General features: G+C 26.7%; 1 protein-coding gene and 1 long non-coding RNA gene across 4 annotated transcripts in view; one reads left to right on the top strand and one right to left on the bottom strand.

Annotated features, from left to right (window-relative positions):
- Positions 1-14,954, bottom strand: part of LOC132927698 (glutamate decarboxylase) — a 95,976-nt gene extending 81,022 nt beyond the window's left edge. The window contains exon 1 of one of the 2 annotated variants that reach the window (XM_060992287.1): positions 14,818-14,954. In XM_060992287.1, coding sequence (XP_060848270.1) covers positions 14,818-14,823 — 6 coding nt within the window. In that variant the 5' untranslated portion in view covers positions 14,824-14,954. Of the gene's footprint in view, positions 1-3,881; positions 4,022-14,817 lie in introns of those variants that run through there. The other variant, XM_060992286.1, reaches the window with a different exon arrangement.
- A 220-nt stretch (positions 14,955-15,174) lies between these two features.
- LOC132927699 (uncharacterized) lies at positions 15,175-25,916 on the top strand. Of its 2 annotated transcripts, XR_009661803.1 has the most exons (4): positions 15,175-15,496; positions 21,660-21,737; positions 21,831-21,992; positions 25,707-25,916. It is a non-coding gene; the product is annotated as an uncharacterized LOC132927699 (long non-coding RNA). The 2 variants fall into 2 exon arrangements; XR_009661802.1 differs by lacking the exon at positions 25,707-25,916 and having other exon boundaries at positions 15,176-15,496; positions 21,831-25,681.
- Positions 25,917-26,320: the final 404 nt, after the last annotated feature.

Raw genomic sequence — 26,320 nt, 5'->3', positions numbered from 1 at the left:
TTATGTACTTTATTGTGTACAATTTTGTACAACCAAAATAAAATGTTGTACACCTTCTCGAACACGAGAAAACGCGATTTCCTCGTGCCTGTGCTGCGGTAACGTTACTACTTTACTACTTATTACTTAATTCTAGGATTTACTGTTTGTACTCAATAAATGCTAAAAATTATAATTTAATTTGGACTTTTACTAAACACGTTGTGTATATCCTAGGATATATACAAATTGAGTTGATAAAAATTATAATTAATGCAAATAATAATAATTATAATTATATATTATGAAAACATACTATTGGTATTTATTGAAATGTTTTATACAATAAAATGTATTATTTATTTGTACACGACCCGATGTATTATAAAAGTTAAATAAAAAAATTATAGATATGTATTATTGTAAAAAAATGTATATTTTTTTAAAATCATTATTTGTAAAAAAAAATATTATTTATTTGTACACAATATACTGATACATAATATATTTTATTAGTGACACTTAGTAGACACATTTTTTAGTATAATACAATAAGCCTATATTTCAATTAAAAGTTTTATATTAATGACTTATCATTATGCTTTGAAATTGTTAAAGTACTTATATTTTGCCTCTATTTATTTCATTTTTTTTTTAAATTTTACTATATATTTAATATTTTTTGGCTAAATTTTAACTTTTTAGAGCACACATTTAATTAATTTATAGCTTTATTTTTATGATATTTAAAACAGTATATTTTAAAAATGTATAAGGTAAATATCAAAATTTTTTAATGCATTTAAGTTTATAACAAAATCTGTTAACATTTTTGAACTATTTTTAAATGTACGCATCGCCACATACAACTATACATTAAATTAAAAACATGACGTAGCCACGTAGGTACGTGAAAATATGTCACTTAAAAAAATTAAAAATTAATAGTTTACATTGATATTTTGTACGTAGTATTTTGATCAATAGGATATTCAAAAATAATATTACAATATGATAAGCTTAAAACCTTGACATGAAATATTTGTTAAAAAAATGTACATTGTATAGATGTTCAAACAAAATGATAATATATCATATACCTATCATTGGATTTAAAATAAAAGATCATTTTTAAAAGCCATTATAGGACATAGGTATTATATATATGTATAATGTATATTATAATTATTTAAGCAATTTCAACTTTCAACGATGCCTACACGTGTTTGTTTGAATATTACCGTGTTACAAATTTAAAATATATTTTTATTTGATTAATTATTGTGCCGGACATCATAATTTATTACGCGTATTTATTTTTATGTACATCTATATTCATTGTTCGATGGGCATACAAAAAACTTTCATGTTCGAATACATGCATTTTTTTTAAAAATTTAAACATATACCTACGATTTCAATTTTATTATTTCAATATTTATCTAATTAATTATATATCTCTGAATGCTATTATAGTAGGAGTATGCCAAAAAATATAACATTTGTTATTCGGGTATCTGTCCGGTTTTTTTACACTGTTGACATTTTCACCGAACACTAAAACTTATTATAGATGCATTAATAAAATATATTTTTTCATTAAAATTAAACAAAAGAATATTCAGAGCTTTGAGTAGGTGTTTATGTGATCATTTTATAGGTAACTGACAACTGTATAAGCTGCACTAACTAATATTATATATTATAATGTCCATACGTTTATTTTGTGATCAGTGTTCAGAATTTGTCATGGAAGATTCTTCATCGTCTTCTAACGGCTAAAAATGTATTGCACTTTATGAATAGTTAGATAGTTATAATATTAAACGACATAAAATTAAACTTTAAAAGTATTATTAAATAATTTTGCAGTTATTAAATTATCGAAAATTGATTTTGTGAAATTATATTATAACAGACTGCAGCTAAATAATATCGTATCAATATATTTGTTTCATACCTGCAGGTAGATATTAATATTATTAGATAGCACGAGTGCACGACATAATACAATTTTTGATATCGAGAATACAAATCACATCCTTCATTAATCGTTCATTAATCGCGCAATAATGGACGTGTTCATTAATAATTTTAGATAAAGATTTTATATTATTGATACAAATATATTATGGTCAAATTCACGCAATTATAATCTATATTATAAAGAATATATTTGGTAAAATATAATACAATTTAATATTGTAAAATGTTACTTAGCCGCATAGGTTATACGCGGAGAACGAGTAATGATTGGTATAAAGTGTGTACCTATACTTACGATTATACAATTAAACAATAAATTAGCCGGTGACTCGATTTAAACGGCGCGTAAACTATGTAGGTATACATATTTTTATCGTATTGTATAACGATTGCGCGCACCTCCTATATATTATTCGGATATTTCTTATACGCGAGAAAGAAATTGTTCGTTTATAAAATATAGAATATTCTATAAGAGTACAACCGAAGATATACATATATTATATGGGACTTGAAATTGCACGAATTTAAAATTGCAGTCCTTATACCGGTGTATGCATGACCGGTCCACCGGAGTGATAATTAAATGGAGCGCAAATGCAGTTCATACCGGAGAAAACAATCGTCAACTGTTGTAGTACGCACTAGGTACGTTATATTATTTTATAATAGCAGTTCGATCGATGCGCACTTCCCGTGGTCAACTATCGTATGATATATCATGATGTCTCGAATATACCTTGAATAGTTTAAATGGCCACTTAGCGTCAAGTGCCAATATCATTGGCATTAATAGACAAAGTATAATACTTAAATATTATTTGAGTGGCGCTTTTCACGAACACTTTGCGTACCTACCTATCACAGGAGCACTATTTCAATCATAATAACATGATGGCGCAATTATATCGCACATTACTGATCGATATTTATAGCGGTTCACAAATATACGAGGGTATGATGTATTAGGTACATTTTATAATAGTTTAGACGTCGTCTCGTTGTCATCATACAGAATTTAAATAGTGTTAGTGTATTATGTTTAAAACTTATCATACAATTATACTTATACGCGTTTATGTTAACTCGATATCCTATATTATGAGTTCGTATAATTATAATAGAAGACATGGTTGTCTTCAAATATATAGTTCGTATATATAAATGTCACAACTCAAACGCATAAAACATGAATTATGTATTATATATGTCTGTTGATGCTTATTGTAAGTATACCGCGGTATTGTTACGGTTGAAATAAATTATTTTTATGAGAGTTGTTTACAAACTTAAAAACAAAAGTTTATGAACTAATGTGTTTGAGTTAAAATTTTAGACACACGGCCATCATTTTACAACAAACTTATTTCAGGATTCATTGTGGCATGTAACTCATAGAACACTTTTGAACTATTTAATACCCTCAAAAGCCTCAAAAAAAAAAAAAGTAATAATAATAATAATATGTGACTGTGAAACTAATTAATCTCTCACTTCGTTTTGAACATAAAATATTCCACGACGATATCAAAACTGTACACAGTGTACACTATGTGTACAAAAATCGTAACGTGTTATTTGAACTAGTTACAGTTATCTGAATAACAAACACAAAATTATAAAAAAAGACAACAACTCGTGGAGATAATTTATACCTTGAAGTTATACATTTTAAATGTTACGATTATTTATTATTATTATTATACTCAATGTATTTATTAGTAATAAAATATTTGTGAATTTTGGAAAAAATTGCGTTCTAGCACAATTTAAAAAAATAACTATTTGGTTTCTATTTCATAAAAAAAATTAACCACATACGTAGTAAAAATCGATAAGAAGAAACGACATTGAATTTACAATATAAATAATGTATAAAAAAATCAAACAGTTGAAATGAAATTATTGTAACTTACCGTATTATCAGTATTCATATTGTAATGTGATTGCTTTAACACTTATAAATTTAACATTAAAAATATCACTTTAATAATATTATACAATTTTAATATAATATACAACTTGCTGTTATTTATATTATGAGTTATTATATAGATTTTTTGAAATAATATATGCATAATATTTTTTTGACAGTTTTATACATAAATTCAGAGTTATCTTATCTTAATTATTACTCATATTTATATTAATGTTATTTGTCAACGGAAAAGTTGTATGAAATAGTCTAAAATTAATTAAGATAATTAGTTTTCATATCAAGAGTTAATGAAATCTAGTCTTCCTGTATAAAAAAATTATATATATATTTTAATCGATGATTTAATATTATTTATTGTGTAATAGTAATATATTCATGATGGTATTCGACTGTGTTTACTTCAATCGATTAAATGTTTTGATGCTGCGCTACTTTGTATGGGTTTATAAAATATAAGTGAAATGATTAGTGTCTTATAATGTGGCTTATTATAGTTTATAGAGTATTGCATTATTTGATAAGCATTCTATTTCATGATAGGTACAACGAATACAAAATTCAAAATCTGGGATTTTAAAGGAAAAAAATATAACTACTTATATTTAAACTTTTGCCACGTTGGTAAACATTATATTTAAGTTAAATATAAAAAGACTGCTCAGCCATATACTGTAAGTTTTTAGTATTCCTTGTCATTGAGTAGATCAATCATGTAATGGATGTGTGTTTAGTTTAATAATAAATCATTGTTTAAAAATATATATATTATAATCTGAGACGAAGTGTCAGCATTGATTTTTAAGGATATAATATTATGATATAAGTAATTGAGTGATTATATTACTATTGGATGGTTGAACTAATTATTGTTAAAAAAAAGTCGTGTTTATTTTGTTATATATTATTGTTATTAACACAACCGAATACATAACTTATAATGTATAAAATAAGTATTATTATAATAAAGTACTGCTATAATCTCTTTAATTTTTCAACATCAATATTGTTAGATAAGATGGTGAAAGGTCAAATATGATGGGTGATACGAGCAGCTAAAAGAAATTTTACTTTCGGAAGATTGATGGTTATTAACATTAAAAAAAAAATAATAAAATAATGCGAAAGAGAAAACCTTATGGGACATCTTCCGCGTCCCTTGTTTTTATTAGGTCACTTTTCGGTCTATTATGGTATCGTGGTATAGATCTTGATATGACAAGACGATCAAATGGTAACAACCAGTGTAAAATTGTTTTTCCGTGAGATAAAGTGACTACGAAGAGAAAAATGTGACCATAAAACCAATACCGCCTAACTATGCCACAGAATGATAAAATAATAATAATATAAATATAAATAATATCAATCATAATAAATCCGTGACCGTAATATATTTACAGCCATAGACCATGGTGTATACCAAGATACTCTAACTTCTAAGGATGCACCACTCTAGACTCTGTGCAGTGAGCAGCGTGTGCACTATTTTCACTGGTCTACCGATCACGCTTGCAGTAGATAACATTTTTTTCTAACACGAGAAATTTAAAATTCAAACATATGTATTTATAGGTTTTCAACTCTTGAATTATAATGTGCTGCTCTGATGGCAGTGTATTAAAATATCCCTTCTAATACTTCTAATATTTTTTTAGAAGTAATAGATGAATTGGCCGAAAATAAATTGACGTTGATTTTTATAATTTAATTAAATAGCTGAGGATGAACGAAGCGTGTGTCATAAAATATTACATAGGGGTAGATATCCTGGGAGGGTATTATGTCCTCTCTCTTGTATAAACTATGTACTCGTATATTATATGAAAATTCATTACACTCGCAGGTGCCTTCGCCTCAACTTTATTAATATCAAAAACAAAATATTTTTTTTTTCGAAAAAATAACCGACTACCGTATAAACATATAAACATTATCCGTTTTCTGCCAAGGACCAACCATTATACATATCGTGTATGACACACTAAGACATTGCGTGTAACGCGTCAACCGCGTACCGAAATCCGATGATTATACATAATACATCTAAACCGTCATGATGATACAAACCAAAACAATTATAAACAATACACGGGATGGTTTAAAATAGGTAACGTTAAGCATTTGAGTATGTTTAACTAACAAATAGCTCACACTTTTTTTTCTTCATAATATGCGTTAATAAAATATGTTTAAAATAAGCAGTTTAAATTTATAACTTGCACATAACGATAAATAATATTATTCGGCCGGTATAATGCATGTCCGAATCTCTACACTTACTCGATGCAGTTGCACTCGAGACTATATAGTGTGTAGTGGCGCTGTATCGAATTTATATAAATCTATAACACCTGTCCGTTTTTTGTATAGCATAAGGACAAACTGGGCATGGAGACAAATGCCCAGAGTTCAGAGGCTCTTGTGTTTTGGATCCATTTACCAACCATGACCTATATCAAGAATTATATGTGTGTTGACGTGTTGTCAAATGATAAATTAAACGAAAATTATACAGAAATATCGAGTGTTGGGTAAGTTATAGTTTACTTGTTACATATTGAGATAAAAATAATTAAGTTACTTTACGCATTAATCAAACAAAATCTAAATAAAATTATTTTACCTTTTAATCGGCAAAGTAACTATACGTTACTTTGATATTATAAAAAAAAAACATAGTTTATATGATTATTTCTCGATTCTCTCAAAGGTAATAATATATACTCGTAGGTATAATTTTAAAAAAGGGGAAGAATAAAAACCGCTCTAGTGTACAGTAGAATTCGAGTATAGTTATCATCGAGTAGATCACTGAAACGGATAAAATAAATTTGAATTTAATAACAAATCATTAAATATCAACAAATATTTTGAATAGAGTAATATTAGACCATCAGTCTAATATTAATAATAGGTACGAATATATGTATAAGACGTACACTATTACTAACTGTTATATTAATATCGTATGAACGATAAGTAGGCAATAGATTATTTAAAATAATTGAAATTGCATAATATTATGTATTTATGTATACAGTTGATTGAGTTGAATATAACAATCTATACTTACGTAAATATTTTAAGTACCCACAAATATGTTTGAATTACAACAAAATAACTAAAATGATTTAGGTATCTTCATTAAAATATTCAATTTTGTCATTATTTGAAATTTAAATGCATATAAAAAAAATTGTAGACTTACGCTAACCTTATTTTTTAAATTTAATAAGGAATCTTATGTTAAATTTTAAATCTTTTTGTGTATCTAATAAAAATTGTTTTTTCAATAATTATAAAAAAAAAAAACCAAAAAATCTATAATTTTAAATGTCTACGGTTATTTGCTTATGAATTATGACAGAAGAAGAATTCCGTTTTTTCCTAATTATTAAAAAATGACTATGACTATCAGATTCACTTCCTTCAACAAAAAATATCAAAATTGAAAATCTAGTATTTACTGCTCCAAATATGATGACAGGCATATACAAAAAAAAAACACATCATTGTAAAATCAATACAATTATCTCTCTGCTCAGTCTGAAATTGGTACAACGTACAAAAAAAAAAAAAAAAATTAATTATGATAAAAAATGAACAATAATTATTAAAATATTTCGGTGTTCATTAAAGTAAAAACATAATAATACCAGCCCACGTAACTTATCCACCATTTAATAATAAAAGCTACTTTGTAATAATAGTAATTAACAATAAAAATACACGTGTCGTCCAAATCACTGAAAACTGAATTCTGACGAATGAAAATTAAATATACTCGTATATTAATATTATATACCCTCGATTTATAGACATGTTTTGTAGTGCTATATTTTTTCCGATTATTTTAATTGTAATTTTAATATTGATTGAAAAAAATTCTAACTAAATTACGTAACATGTGATAAATAACTTTCTATACGGTATTATTTCCATACTGGATATATTACAATAATTATTTATAGTATGGTTATTATTATTAATTTACTTGTAAATTTGATTATATTTTCTTAAAAGTAAAATTGATAATCATATTAGTTATGTCGACTGCTTAATGCTTAATTACTTTAAAATCTAACCAGTGCATTTCAATATTTATTTCAGTTTAAATAGGTTTATGCATTTTCAAACTTAAAAAGTTCATTTTCAAAACTCACCAAAAACAATAAAGGTTCTATATATAATAAATAGATATATCATTACTATAGTAATCATAATATACCAGTATACGGGAATCGGGAATTCGTGTTGTAAATATCTATTATAAATGTCAATGTTAAAATAATAATATGATCTTGAAATAATAAAAAAAACTGTAATCTGCAAGAGAACAGTGAGCGGGATGAGAGGTAATTTTTATATTTTCTAGATAACCCATTAAAATTTTCCCAATAGACGACATGGAGTCTGCTAAGTCCACCATACTAATATTTATATATATATAATAAAAATAATTCAAAAAAAAAAAAAAAAATTCAAGTCGAAGTATCTTCACTGGACGGTTTCTTCTCTCAAGACATTCAAGCTATTGCACTTAATTAAACATACATTATGCTTATTGTACTTTTTGTAGTATAGATTGTATAAATTCTAGATTAAAAATAAAAAAAAAATATAATAAAAATGATCACATTATTATCTGCTTTATATACAGACCGCGCACTTTAAAAAACGAACACGAAGTTCGACCTAAGTAACATATTGTTATTCAATCAGATCGGAACCAAACTAATTATGTTTAATTCGTGTAGTGAATAATAAATATTGAAATATTTTGTTTAGTCAGCGACTGTATAGTTGTATATAGTTTCTCGACCGTATTCTTTATCGTATTGCAGATTGTACACATTTAATTTTGTTCGCAAATTGTTTATGTACATACAATAAAATATAATATGTTGACAATATAAATATAAGTGTTAAATCCTAATGCAATTTTAAATTTATAATGTGCAGCTATTTAAATGCCAATAACATACATTTCTCAAAGTTGAAAAAAAAAACAAGCAAATAAATGAGTAGTATTTATATATATAAATATTTATCATCAAGACAATGTTTTGTGTCATCGGTTTAATGAAAAAATGTGCTCTCATAATACTTTTTTAATCAGAAATATTATATTGTATAATCTATACATTGCGAATTGTTGTGCAATTCATATAATATTTACACGTTATAATAAGTCAGTTATTTTTAATGGTATTTCGTATTACCAACAGATATTTTGTCCTGCGATGTCACGTAGGTATTTATTTTCTAAACATTCTTTTGGTTTTTAGACTTAATTATGCGCAAATTATATATAATATTTTATACAATAATCAGTTTTATTTTTACACGTTTTTACAGAGTGTCACAATCCGAAATCCCCAAACAGTGATTAGTTAATGTTTTTGATGTTTTTATATCTAGCGCAGCTTGTAATTCGTCGAATCAATTTTTTTCATCGTGAATATTCGTCTGCACATATTAAAATATACAAACACGCGAACCCACAAACATGAAAATACCTCGTAATATCTATTCAAATAGAATAATATGATATAAACTCGACTACCTACATATTATTAATATACAGTATTATTAGGTGCATAAATAAGAGAATAGTATAGTAGTAATTATACACGGCTAGCTATTACCATTGATTATAATATAATTTAATATGAGTTGTATAATCAATGCTATTGCCCAGTAAATGTTGTCAAAGTACTATAAACAATAATACCTATAAGCACTAAAGCGCCTATACTACAGCATAGTCCGTGGAGTGCACTTGTGTCTCGTCTACAATTTATTAAATGTACTAAGCCAGGTACTTTAAAACGCTTGTTTGTAATATACACGTAAGTAACCTAAAGTGGTTCTTTTAAAATGTTTGTAATCTACGTTAAAATCGTCTGACCTATATTAATATTATCGTAACGCTTACTATTCAAATAATAACTGGACGTCTGTACACCTTCAATCAACGTTTGTTTGTGTTTCTGATATTTTCATTCGAATGATTATGTGTGTGTCGTATTAATACATTTGCAGAAAACAATAAAAAAATAATCATATATTTTTATTTTTTAATCAAGTTGAAATCACGTCATATTTATATTACTTTGAAAATAGTCAAAGATGTTGTCAGCTGCTTGATTATACGCTTTGAGAAACTATTGAGTAAGTTAAAAAATTATAAGTACCTACACCATTTTACTTACTTGATAGAAATATGTACTTAGGCAAGATTTTTTTTTTCTTTAAAATTGCAGCAATACATATCATAGAACATTTTGAGCATATCGTCTACCCGAATAAGTAAGGAATTGGTAAACTTTGAAAAAACTTTTTCAAAAATTCTATGTGTCAATAGTGACAAAAAAATAATTATTATTACATTTCGATAAAACCGATATAGCACATACTATTTAGTTATTGATACTATTGCGATAATTTTTATCAATTAAGAGCCATCTATAGTTATAAATATGGAGCTGTCGACGCGCGACGGTTCCAAACTATTTTTATTGAACATATTATTTTATAAATATACATTATTAATTAAAAATAATATTGGTAGTTTTGATCATTTTAGTGTTATATATTAGTAGAAATGTCTGTACCATGTAACTAATAATAAATTTAAACTGATGTACCTACCTATTTTATAGTTTTGTAATAATCATAAACTTTTCATGTTAATCTACTATATTTGCATTATTATTGCAAAATTAATGGTAAATAACACATTTTTATTAGTAAATTATTTATTTTTTTTAAATAAATCGTTACAATTCGTATAATATTACTGTGCCTAAGAAAAATGAACGCAGTTAGTTTAATGTATTTAGTCAGTTTTACCTGCACAGTTTGTATAATATTTATTTATATTTTTTTTTTTTTGTCACAGTTGAAAAAAGTTAATTTTGCGGTAGTTTACAATGTTTACATACAACCAAAAAGTACAAGCAATAAAAAAGGTAATCATGACATGAAAAGTTATTATAAGCCATTCGAAATATTTGAAACAATATGAAACGTATAAGTACCTACCCCGAAAGATTATCCCACAGAACAACACGAATGATATTATGTGTTATAGGGCGTGGAAATAGTACGACTATAGCCCACTCTGTATACGCATATTAGTCATTACACATCGAATGTACGAATGCATGCAATGGCCCAATAATAATAAAGAATTTATGTAGTCCGTAATCCATATGCGATTCGATAAAAAAAAAATACAATAAAAACCGTTCACGTTGCACTGTATACCGATGCAATATAATATTATATATATTGTATGGTACTCGGGTAAGTGTATTTTAGTATTCGTTTTTATAGTGCATTGATCATTTATTTTTCATTCGCCATGGAAATGGCCAGACAAATATAATATTATAGTTTTTGCAACTCCGCGCGATCGTAATAATGCTATAATATCACGTTGCATAGAACAATATTACGTTATTATACAGGGCGATTTGTAAATTATAGCCCGTGAGTCCGGTAATATTCGTCGTTATTGGAATTTATAAGAAATTATCAAGTTGTGAACGAAGAATTGTATTATAGCATTTACGCTATCGGAATTAATGTTCTGCATTTTGTACTCCGTGCCCGTGGGACCATAGTTTGTTTGTGAAAACGGTACGAACTTCTAATTTACAAATGAGCTCCTAACTGCTTCGTATAATTACAACAATGCAAAAACAGGTCAGTTATATGAGGGAGAATTAACAAACCGCATATGGGATGCGAAACTTAGTTTTTAAAATTTATGTGGAGCAGAACAATAAAAGTATATCCCCCGTACGGCCGTACCCAGAAAAGTGTTGGTTCACTATATTTCTCTCTAAACTATGAATACTATAATATTATAACTAATTTACTATTAGTTCGAAAAGTCAATTTTTATAATAAATTTAAATTATCAGAAAAATTATTTGTTACAGTATATAAAATTAAAATAAAATGATAAATAAGATATGAGAATCAAACATTACATCACATGACGTATTAGGAGAAGAATTGCAACCAAATCATCAATCAAACATTCGCATAATTATTTCTTTTCAAATAATATGTAATCACTTTCTAAACTAATGGCCTAGAATCCAATGTATTTAAAATAAATAATAAAAAAATGGTGATAAATAATGATAAAAAAGTAATACAATACATGTTTGTTTTGTAATGACTTTAAATTATATAAAATAAATATTTCTAAAAACGGTAATAATTTTCTAGAAAATAAGTGTTTGCCATCATAAATAATTGTATTAAAATAAATTATTACAACATAAATACACAATCTAATACTCTAATAGATACCCATAAGTCATAAATAATTCATATTGTAATTAAAATATTAACAATATATACCAGAACTTTTTATAAAAATTTTAATATCAAATTTGGACGGAATAAGATATTTAAACAAAGGATATTGATTTTGGTTATTTTTTTGTAATTCAAAAATATTATTCCTATATATGCTTAAAACTTTCAACATATTATATTATTATATTATTTTATACACGCAATTATGAAAATTTAAAAAAATTCAATGTTTCCATCAAAAATTAATTCAACTTACAATATTATTAATAGTAAAATTAATTAATTTAATAGCAATATCATATAAATATACTTAACTATATTAATATATTTTACAGATTGTCTTCGCTCTAGTTTGTTTTTCAAATGCAATTAAAATGAAAAATGAATGCGGATTTTGAATTCTAATTAAACACATACATTACACACTACTCGATTACGAGGTACATTCAACATATATTGTACAAAGAGTGGTTATCTACTCTACCCCCCTTTTTTTTTAATTAAACTTAACCATATTAATTACGAACGTGATGAATCGTATCTAAAAAGCTATCTTTTTTTCTTATGAATTCCCACTTTTTAAATTCTGTAGTACTATATGAAGTAGAATACGTCTTATTGAATAATATAAGTTATACTTACACTCTATAAGCCTTTATAAGACATCTCTCAATTATTATTCATATAATTTCATATCAAGATGGAAAAATATGTAATATGTACCTAGTGTCCTAGTGTATCTGTGATATAAAAATAATAATCCGAATAGACGGGATACTATAAATGTGGTATACTTATTATATAATAAATTTTACTATGATGCCGATTGTTTGTTTTATACCGGAAGATTTCCTTACATTAACTCTTGTTATGAAAACTAATCATTTTAATCAATACAGTTCTAATTAATTTTTAAATCATTTTTAGAACATTTATTCCTACAACTTCTATTATGTTGATTATAAGGTGAATATAAATATAATTAATAGTTAAAGTAACGTTTTCTGAACGTATATTATGTGAAAAGTGTGAAGTAGATTAAAATTGTATTATAATATATTATAATTTTGTCAGTTAATTATTAAAAACTTAGAAAAGATCAATTTAAACCAGCCCCCTCCTAAAAACAAAAAAAAATAATTCATATACATTAATAAACTTTTGATATACATATGTTAATAATTGAATTACATGTAGAATTAGTAAGTTTATGAAAGTGTACATAGTTCTATATATTATCTACATAATATCTTCTCTTTTAAATAGTATTTATTTATTTACTGATTTATTTTTAAGATAAACAGTAATATATCACTTTAAAAATTGATCCAAATTCTTATAATATATTGTATTATGCAGGAATGTATCCAGGATTTTATTTTGGGAGGATCTAAATAATTTTTAATACAATTTTAATTTTAATTTTTTTACATGAATATTGATATACAAAACCTTTTATTTTTAATATATAAAATTGTCAGGGTCCAGACAACATGAATCCCTCTGGATACGTGCTTGGTATTATGTACAAAGTATATTATAAAAAATGATTTAGATAAGTTTAGTTTCGTATAACAAAAATATAGTTGTGTAGACAACGAAATGGGCTTTGGCCTCTTTAATCTCCTCAACGTAGGCCACTTAATTCTTCAAGTTTTATAAATGTCACAATATGTAATGCAGCAAACATATTTAATATAAATTAGTATACGTTTTGTATTCTCTAAAACGGTTTTAATCAATTATTATGTATACTAAATCGAATAAAATGTCTTATGGAGAGCTTAAAACGAATCGCAGAGGAAAAATGCTTTCTTACACTCGTCGTGTATCGTACATAGTATATGGTATTACGTTTGAAGAAAGTCAAAGCCGTTTTCATAGCTATGATGGCGGATGTCACAAAATATATTACTTATACATCGCGATTATTATCTAAGAACTAGGCCTATTAAATTCAAAGTTTGAAAAATATACATGAAATCATTTTTCTTGCGGTTCAATATCAATCCGCATTAAGAGTGTCGAAACCAACGCGTGAAATCCACGTATTGTTTCACAGGGAAACATTTTATTTTGATATTTCCATTTTTTTTTTAATTTTAATTTTCTAACGTTATTTAAAGTTTATAAATTTATTCAAAGATTGGAGTCTAATGTGACCTAAATAAAGTCGTTTTCTTTCAAATAAAATAAAAATGATTGAAATCCCATTATTCAACGAGGCGTGATCGTTTTTCCAGTAAAGTTTTTTTCGGCCCTTGAAATAATTTGATTTTGTTCTTTGCGTGACGGTCTGTTGTCAAACACCACACGCCCACAACACGCTACATGACTAGAAATTACCCAAAATTTTGACGCTTAATAAAAAAACCTGCTCCGACGCTGTTAAAAAAAAAAATCGTTCCGCATAATATTATATCATGACACGATGGAAAAAGTTTTTCGGGGAGAGGGCATGGGTATAGACTTTCCAGTGACTTTTCCCTTTATCGTCGGAATTTTTTTCATACTCAACAGAATAGATATCCAAACTACATGTATATTATATTTCCGGACTTCCCGTTTCTTACCATCATCCGCCGTAGTGGTGATGTTGTAGGTCGTGTTGGTCGTCGCCGTCGCCGTCGCCGTATTCGTCGCCACCGCCACCGCCGCCGCGATCGTTCGCTGCTCGTCGTCCGCCCGACCCGCCAACTTCTGCGGGCGGCTCCGCGCGGGAAGTCCCCCGTCGGCCAGAACGAAGCAATGGAAGTTTGGCGCTCCGTTCGTCCTCCCGCCGGTCTATACGTTCCCCGCACAGCTTACGACTCGCCGCCGCCCAAAGTCGCCGCCCACCCGGTATCGTCGTCACGGAAACCCGGGCCCAGCCCCCTCTGGACTTCCCATCGCCGTGACTTTGCCCGCCACCGCCGCCGCCGGCCCTCCGCTCGCTATCATTTTCTCCCGAGTCTGCAGCCGGCGTCCACCGCTACAGCACGTTCGTCGTTCCTATAGCCACGCGGCGCCTGCCGCCGCCGCCGCGCTGCAGCCTTTCGTTAGTTTTTAATTTAAATGTCCACCTTCTTCGCCTAAACAACCCCCTTCCCCCTTCCACAACTATCGTCACCACCTCATCACATCACCGCAACCACAATTCGACAACTTCAATTATAATGGTCATCCTCGAAAAGGGTCGCGACGGACTGGAAGTTTTAGCGGCAACAGCATGGCGCCGAAAACACGGCGTATACTATTTTGGAATAAAAAAATGTAAGTGTTATAAATATTATCGCGATCGCAAGACTTAATTCGATTATTTTTGGCATTTGTAATACACTACATACATCATATTTACACTTATGCTAATATTATGTAATTATATAATATTATAATATGATTGCTTTCCTCGTAACGCGCGCGTGTTAAAATTCGTCGAGTGTAAAACGATCAAACGAATTATTCGGGTCACAAATCGAATATAATATATTACTATATAAATGAATATATAATACGTGTTGGACCATCGTTTTGTTTTTTCGATGATTAGGGTTTTATAGTATGTTTTGTGTTTGATTTATGCTTGTGACCACTATAAGTGTCATTAGTGAAAGGGAGCGGGATGATTTTCGGTCGTCAGTTTTAGAAAAAGTGTTTTACACGAGAAATAGGTCATAACGATTTTATTATGTAATATATATATATATATATATATAAAGGTATTACCTTATCAAAGTTATCAATTTTTGATTGGAAATAATTTGAATGTATAATTTTGTTAGCATAGAATTATTATTATCTCAGCAAAATAAATCAATCGGTAAGTGTTTGTAATATTATGCAGTGTTCTTACCTGCTGGCTGCTCCTTGGATTAGCATAATTGTTTCATACAATCTATTGATGCGTACGATTTCATTAAAAAATGGTCGCTTTGTAAGTATTATTAAGCTGTATATTATACTAAAATCCAGCGTAGGTATCTACATCCTATATCGTATAATACTCGATAACATAAGGAGCACATGTAATATAATATAGTACATTAAATGTATAAGGAAAGGATTCCACGTTAAGTTCAATTAAGTTCAATAAAAAAGAAAATATGTTATTATGTATATCATATAATTTTTATTTTGTTGATTTGATTAAAATAATTATTACTATAAATGTTTAAAAAACCATTACTTTTATGTTTCTAAAACTTTTTATATTTATGATATCAAAAAATAAAAGCACTACGGTCTACGACACAGAACATATTGTCTTATGTATCGTTTGCTTATGCAGTTTTTGATATGTTATAAGTTATAACTATGGTTTATGACTCAATGACTGTGGCCTGAGTTCGCGTGAAACTGTTTCCATAAACAATATTAATAGATAAATTAGGTTATTACTCTTATAATATACAATTCCTACACAAATAAACCAAAGTTATATTAATCAAAAATCATTATTAAAATAAATATCATCATTCATAATTCGTGTAATTATCATTGTTTGTTAATTAACTGTATTTTCACCATTTATTCACGTTAATAATAAATTGATCATAATTCATAATACTTTTTTTTTCTTCATAAAGAAGTCTAAAAATAATAGTAATTTCAATAAAATATCGTCCATATACCGGTCGTTATGGCCTTGTAAATAGGTAAATAGTTTATCTAATATACAAAGAGATATTTTTGCCAAGAAAACCCATCTGCGTATCATTTTCGAAAGATTTCAATTCTATATGATAGTTGTCATTAGGTTACGATATTACTACATAATGTAATGTACCTAATAATTAATATTCATCTGTAACTCGCGGTATATTATTGCGCTGTATAGAGATGGACGTGTCACGTTTATCATATACTTATGAGTTGTACAATTCTTACAATATAAGTATACGTAAATTAATTGCATTTTTAAATTCAATGATTTCACAAACTTATGCCTATTGTCTTATAGCGTATTATAAAATGAATAGTGATTAGTTGTTACTCAGTTATTCCCGATTTTTTATGAAAATGATTGTTGGCAGAATCTATATTATAAAGTGTGTCGTTCATCTATAACTCATTGTCTAAAACAAGAACAACGCTTTTAACGATTTGATATTATCATTGATTTGATTTATTTCCTTATAGTGAGTTATAACAACTATTATATAATAAACAGATTTGTGAATTTATCGAATAAACATGATGCGTGCATAGACATCAAAATATTCAAATTATGCAAAACAAATCATGCGATACGCGGATTAAGTGCATTTGATTTACTGCCGTCTGCCGGGTTTGTATAGTAGTAATAAATGTATGACTAGAAATAATAATTAATTACTCGTTTATTATATATTAATAAATGATATAGTATTTTTGTACTATATATTATATAAGTGTGGATATCATGGTAATAATAGATATAAAAATAAATAAGATTTAAAGTATTGCAGCGTGTCTGTGTGTAAGTATCTTATGAAAAGATTTGATTTTATACTTTCCATTATTATTAAAAGTCTCAATTTTGAATATTCAATAGAATTATATGTACTTATACTCTTATAAAACATACATATGTATATTTTTTTAAAGTGTTGAAAATATTTGTTTGATACATGTATATTATAGGTAGGTATACTGTATAATACCTGCTGAATTTATATACAACATTATGCTATAATATTATTATAAACTCTATCTACTCGGTACTCATACGTGTAAAAAAATGTGCTGAACACATACAAATATTTGTAATTTAGTTGCAATATATATTATATTACATAATGTGATGTATTTTCCTCTAACGGTTTTAATAACATTTTCGCACAACAAAATAACAATGTAATGTAATTGTTATGCACAAATACCTATGTAGGAAATTTAATTATAAAACACCATAATACGGCATAAAAAAATATGAATATATATAGTATATATATACATTATGGACGTTTAAATTAAATAGGTATGTGTCTCAAACTAAAATAGGAGCGATTGATTAAATTTTCATATGAATTTCTGGTTATAAAATATGATAATATGCCTGCCTGTTTGCTATTATAAACAGTCTTCTACAGCACATTCCCGCGGGACACATCAACCAACGGATATTGATTTATATTATAGTCTTGCGTATACGTCCATTTTATTTAAAAATAAATACCCAATCGATTTAAAATAATTAGTAACCATGCTAATCGGGATTTAAAACTATTTACCAGATACCGCAATAATTATTATTCGTTTTACGAGTATTTCGTTTTTTCTTTGTTTGCGTATTGTCAAATCGAATTTTAGGTGAGACCACTAAGTGGATTTTGTAGCTATAGAAACTTTTTAACAAGGGGTTCGCACTTGACGTGGTATTAAATTAAGGTTGGGGTTAATTTTAGATTTTGCCCCTCCGAGCATCTTGCGCGCGCGGCTTAAGCTTTTAATGGATCTGTTTAACACGTGAGGGAGCTAATACTTTACCATAAAATATATAGCGTAGTCGTCCATATTGTATAGTTTGATGGTCTCTATAGTATAGATGCGTATAAACCTCAAATAATATATACACATATAATAGATTTTAAATGCACGGACAACTAATTGCGGTATTAGTAAAATCTCGAAAATGAAAAAAAAAAATGATTTACGCAATCATGTGTATGTAACTCATCATTACTTATAAATTATAATAATATATACGAGACAAAATATAGTACGTACCTATTTCATTTTTCGAAAATGCGTTTTATATGTTAATTTCATAGTAGATACTTATTTCTTCTGTTGTGGTGACAGGTCATTATGTCGAAAACACGCAGACAAAAAAAAAGTGATGTTTATATTAGCTCACTGTTTATTGTTATACATATAAGTAAAAAATGTAAAATAATAATAATCGTTTAGTTAATTTATAGTCGTATATTTATGAATTATTCGTTTACCATTTTCAATGATTGACTTCAGTTTATGTCTACATCAGGACCTGATTCGGGAATTTTAAGTCGAGAATCATACGTCGAAAATTGTATTGTAAAAAATAAGGTTCATAAAATTTGTGGTTCGCTAATAACGAAGGCCATAAGCAACTGCTTAAATTGCTAATTGTTGCCTATTCTACCTAATGGTAAATACTAAATATGGCCCTGATCTACGTCGTACGAAATCTAGCGATTCTACTGCTTGAAATATATACAATAGGTATAATTGTTTTTTCTTAGTTACTCACACTGAATTTTTGTTTAGAGTTCCTCTTTACATATATCCATTATCATATTTGCAAATGCGATGCACCAGACCCAGATTGAACCGACGGACTACGGAGAAAATCTCAGTGGGCCGCATAAAATTTGGACCGGTAGCAAAAAAATGGGGGAGCAAACATTTTCAAAAGCCCCCAAATTATTGAATATTAGGGTTGAAGTCTTCGTAGCTTATCATATACAACACAATTTTAGCCTACCTTAAAATTTAATCAAATCTCCACCTATGAATTGGCCGATAGAAATTTAAAATCTCGGTGGGCCGAAAAGTCTCAAACCGGCGCTGGATGCACCTAGTCTTTTTACCTATAGTTTTAACTATACAATTTCATTTATATCATTAACAGCCATAACACAGTTTCAAATACTAAAGTTATTAACTTTTATTATATTTTAAATATTTAATCATTATAATATATTTTAATATACATGTGTATAATTTATTATTGTTAACTTTTGAGTCAATACCACTTTAACTTTAAATGATTATAAAAAAAATCATATCTACATATCTTTAATATTTTTAAATAGCCTAAAAAAATACCTAACGAATGAGAAACCTTATGTTAAGTTAAAGTAATACAAATTATTAAACTTACGTGGCAATATTGGATTCTAAATGTTTTGATGTTGTTCACTGTACCTATGTAGTGAACTTGGTCGAAATAAACCGCGCTTAATTCTTTTACATCGTTATATAGTACAAAGTAGTACCGTTATGTAGTATAGAACATGCAAATATACTGCTTTATGCCAGTATGATATACCTTTGTGCAATTAATAATAATAATAATTAATAACGCTAATGTTATAATATTTACATAATAATTATCGTTTTGATCAATAATATATATTTAATAATGGGATACCGTAAGTAATAAAAAAACAATATTTTTGATTTATGATCACGGACTAGGTCATTCTATAGCACTTAATACATCAACAATAATTTATATAAATAACCCTGGTGAATGTATGTAATACTATTGTGTAAAAATATTAAATACTAAATACTTTTTTTCTAAATTATTTAAAATTTCAAGGAGGATAGGTTAAACGCCCAATCCTCTCTCCTTAGACCTCTGTATATAGTGTGTACCTGAATAATTAAAAATAAGAAACCTCCAATAAAAAAGTATTAATAATATTCTTAATAACTGTGAAAAACTAACTTGTGGGAAGACCGAAATGTATATAATACTTACCTACCTAATGTTTTCGACCAAATAAGTTTAATATTTTTGTTGTGATTCAGAATTGAATAAATACCTGACGAGACCTGAAATTGCATTAAATAAATATATCATAATTATGATATGATATGATTAAATATTCAAAATATTAAGACTTTTGTTTCTAGACATTTGAAATTTTCTAATTTATTTCGATTTATTTTCATAAAAATTATATTTTACGTTCAAAAAGCTTGATTATTTATTAATAGCTAGGTTTCTGATATTAGGTTAAAAGTTTTTTTTATCACGTGCAAAATATTTTAATTAATCACGACATGTTCTTTCAAGTTTTATAAATTGTTACGTATACATATTTTATATTATTAATTATTTGTTATATGAAATAGTGATCGTGTGATGAAAAAAAAAACAAATTATTGCATGGCGATGATAGATTTAAGATTAATACAACAAGTTTTGTATACGAGTGTTTATTTTTATCAAATTTATTTTTACAGCAGTTAAAAAATGTATATGATGCATAGGTAATCTTAATTTTTGATATATATAACTATTTGAAGTACTTACAGATTTTGACAAAATTGGTTAAAATCGCAAACATTTTGTAAAATGTCTTACCTTTTTGGAAATACATTTTACATTCCGTCCTTTTAAGTAGAGTTATTTTCTCGTGTTTCAATATTGTACTTACTAATATAAAATGAAAAATTAACTAACCAATATTTTTATGTTTAATGCTCATCGTAAACGCTTTTCCGGAGCATATCTATGGTTTTATTTCAGATGAGGAGATGGGATGACGGGTAACTTTAATAGTAGTTGAAAATCCAAATACCAATGCATATTTATGAATTCAAAACAAAAAAACGTGTGTGTAGTGCGTAATAATAATTATTACTCATTATTACATTATAAAACAGTTATTGTTTTAAGTACTATATTAATGACAGCAATTGAGTAACGACGATATTTATTTAATTTTTTTATTTTTAGATAACAAATTAGAGACTATCGAGACCTCAGAGACGCAAACGTCCTTCATCCAAATCGCCCACACTTCTCAGCACGGAGGTTAGACAAAACTGAATACATTCGATTATTCAAACACCAATTAACGATAGAATATAGTGCATTAATTGCAACGTCTATTATATATTTCCATAGGAAGTTACGAGAAAGTCAATGGTAAAATCAGCAAATCAAAGCCAATCAAAATCTGTCACAAGAACGGTCGTCGGATCCGCTGATCGTGTGATATCTCAACTATTCTGCTACTATCCGCATCGCGCTCATACCTAGTTTGTTTTTCGTCCCGAAACATGTTAGGTAACCTAAATTATATAACAATTTTCGTTTTAAAAGTTTTAAAAAAATATACTCCTCCGTATAATATTAATTATACCTTGGGCTCGTGCAATATCATTTCGTTTCGTTTTAACGCTACTTATGGTCAAACAAGCGGCTGTAATTGTAGTTTTTGTTCGTTCCCGCAACGATATAGTATTCAACCAAGAATAACAGAACGATGAAACATATGACTAACTTTAAGATTAGCGTAAGACAAAAAAGGTCGGTCGGGCGTCGTCACGAAAAAAAAAAAAAAAAAAAAATCAAACAATACGCCGGTCGACTTTTCTTTTTAGTGCGTAAGATCGATTTTCGAAGACTGATTTTGTGTTACCCCACTTAAACTGTTAAATTACCACATAAGCGTTACAAAACGTAAGTAATATTGTAAATAAAATTACGTTTTTGTAATACGAAAACGTATTGAATATAATAATAAGTTATTATAATTATTGTTAATATTGTAACATAAGTATTGATATGATATTTTATTGTTTTATACAAAAGCAATAAAATCACAATGTCTTCCATTAAATTAATATTGTCTTGATGATAATAATTATTGTTAGATTAAGTGTACTGTAACGCGCGTTCGCTGGTTAGTGTACTACACACGCGTGTGTACAGTACAATATAATATAATAATATTGTATTAATATGTTAACACGATAGAATTATGTTTAATTATAATAATTTATTTTAAGTCTTTTACATTATAGGGTGGTTTAAGTAGGTTATTATAGTATATCTTTATTATTTTTAAAAATAAAATTATTAATTATAATTAATATAAATTGTTTTATTTAATAAATACTGGCCCTTTGAACCGGGAGTGACGTTTGACAATAAAAAATACATTAGGTCCACGTGCCAGACATATTATTATTATTATTATTTTCATCATCATTTTCATTAATAATTATGTTTTAGATATAGGTAGTCGTTGTATTTATAATTATTATTATTATTATTATTATTATTACGATTATCAATGTGTAATGTACTTATATTGTCATCATTATTATATTTGGGCATATAATATATTATCATAATGTTTGGTAATAAATAAAATAAAATGTTTAAAATAAAATCACAGTAAATAATTATAATCGAAAATTCACATAATAATTATATTTCAATGATCGAACTTTGTCACACTAGTACACTATTTTGCAATTATGATAACGCGATTAAATGATTTTCGAAGTTAGTGTATTATTGGCTATAGCCTATAAGCAATCGATTTTGGCTGCACTTAAACACATTGACTCGGGTGGGATTTTCGAAAATCTTTTAGTCCATTCGGCTGACACTCACGCGTTTCATAACAACCTAGACGGAGCTGTGAATATAATATTCAATACGAAAAATTAATTAAAAATCTCAAATAGTGTACAAAATATATATTAAAATCATATTTGAAATTCTAGCAAATTTATTTGTGTAAAATTTAAAAATTAACTATTATATCTTTAAAATTGATAAAAAATAATAATTTGAAATAATTTAAAATACATAAAAAAAAAAAAAATTATAACAAATTAATTGTTCAATGAATTTAAAAAAAGAAAATAATTTTAAAATAAAACACAATATACAAAAATTAACATTCATAAATATCTTGTCTAATTTAATCATAGCAGTTTTTTAGTAAACATCAACATTTGAGTGTTAAAAATTATTTTAATAATACAATGATTGACAAAATTACATAAATTTCTATAAAAACTGTATAAAAAGGTGTAAAATAAATGGAAAATAAAATCACAACATTTTTACTGCAGAAACAAAAATATTTGCTACAAAATTACAATCCTAAAATTTATAATTTCTAACTATGCGCGCTGATGCTATTTTGCACCTATATTCCATTATTTTATGATATCATCTGGCACAAGTGATTTAAACGCAAATTTTTCATCTTATCCCACAAAAACCGTATGTTTGAGGTGTCCTTATGAAAAAAAATCGAGACGAAAGGGAACACCAAAATATCCTAAACGTTTAAAATGTTAAGTTATTCTTAACTATTTTCAGTTATATAATATAATTTTAAAATAATAATATTCTATTGTCATTTACACATTGTAGGTATATTACTAATGTAAACCTTTATAACATAGATCATAGACAATTTTATTTATTTTATTGTAAAAACTTAATAACTGAATATAATATAGTTAAGCGCACGATGTTAAAATTCGAAATTTGTATTTTTGTGCGTTCACAACAGATATTATTGTATCGATAAATGACTGGTGTTTGTATGATGATGAATAATGATTATGATAATTAATGATAACTGGGACAATAAAAATTTAATGCCATGCAAATCTGTTCAAAAAAATAGTAAAACCTAACTTACCTATTTTCTATTATGATTTTTTTAATTTCACTAATAAAATAACAAATATTGTTTAACGGAAAAAAAATTGTTTAGAAATAAATAGTTTTATCAATAATACCTAGGTACTAATTTTAAATGATTATGTTATTTATAATTCTATTCAATTCAATAATGCTACAAAAAATAATTAAATTTTAAAATTGTCATGACTATTTGTACAAAATAAACAATATTTAAGGGCAAAATAATGTTAAACAGTATAGATACTTATATTATAAATGCGATAGGCATGTTTAAAATGATCAATATGTAATCTTATATTTAGAATGGCTATAGTTTGTATATTGTATTATATTAGTTATGATTTCCGAATCAAATTTGGTAAATTTGTAAAATTCTTATATTTGATCACAGCTAGTAAAAATAATAATAACGAGGGCTTGGATTTGTAAGCAATTGCGTATTTTTAGGTATTTATACTTAAAACTAAAACTTTGAATGCTAAAATTTATATTTGCATGAATGTCTATATTTCTAAATAATTGCATAATATAAATTGCCTATTTTTAAATTTGTTCTATTTTAAATATACGTCAACATTGTATTATGCGATGTAAGAAAAGTTTTGAATATGAAAATATTGAATTAAATTTTTGTATAATTTTGGTATACATTGATATACATTTCATAAAAATAAATAATTTTGATATGAATTCACACAAATACATACATATTTTTATCTTAAAATATATGTATACTTGGTATTAATAAATAATAACCAAAAATACATATTTATAAACTTAATTAATAATAACTAATAAGTGTTTTTCTTCATATTTATATTTATATGAGTCAATGAGTGTATATTTTACGCGTTTTTTTGCATATTAATCCAGGTCCTTTATTATAGTTACAATTGTTAAACAATTACCTATTTGTTTTTGTATCTAATGTTTAATTTAAAGAAAACGGTTTTAATTCTAAAAATACACGTGAACTTCATTTAAATGTACCTAATATGTAAGTAATATCTAAACATAATGTAATAATATTATATAAATCGATAAAATTGTAAATCAAATCTTAAATAGGTAACATCATACATTACATGCATACAAATCCCAGTCGCATAGTTATACGGATATATAAATGTATAATAATTAATATATCAAATTAGCTAAGTGTTGATTTGTTGATTTGTTTTAAAACAAATTTGGACAAAACAAAATCTATTTATTTATGATTATAGTACCTTCTAAGTTCACATATTGTATCGATAGTAAATTCTGTTAGAAGAAATAAATTATGCTTATACTTAAAATCTTATTTTTTTCTTTTTTATACAGCTAACAGTTGCATCAATGCAGTAATACATCATAATATTATACTATAGCCTACACCAGTTTAATGTTTTAACAACGTCGTCAATCATTATGCTGTAATCAACCTAAAATACTATACAAACAATTATATTCTGCTTATAGTATTACACAATATACAATTATAAATTTATAATAATTATTGATTAAATAAACGAAATTATAATGCTAGTATTATGATATGTGGTTCAATATTTTAGATGTTTATTTACTATAACCTATTTTTCATCGTCATTTAAAACTTTAATAGTTTGATTGTTTAAATGTATTAAGTAGATAGGTACACTTAAAACAAAGTATTGTTATTAATTTTAAAAAAGTGTTCTAAATTGTTTAAAACATTTGTTTTGTATTATTTGAAAAGAAAATGTTTTTAATATAATATCTAGTATCTACACATTTTATATATTTGTTTCATATATTTAAATATTTTGAGTTTTTAATAATATGTTTCTATAAATCCATACATGTCTGAGCCCTAGTAATTATTAATAATTATTAATATTTAGAAATATTTAGGTACTTATTTTTGTTACTTAAAGTAAGTACTCGTATTATACAATTTATTATTTTGTTGTATA

This window comes from Rhopalosiphum padi, chromosome 3 (assembly GCF_020882245.1).
Source record: "Rhopalosiphum padi isolate XX-2018 chromosome 3, ASM2088224v1, whole genome shotgun sequence".
In the NCBI taxonomy this organism is placed as follows: Eukaryota; Metazoa; Arthropoda; class Insecta; order Hemiptera; family Aphididae; genus Rhopalosiphum; species Rhopalosiphum padi.
This window is presented reverse-complemented; position numbering and strand designations above follow the sequence as displayed.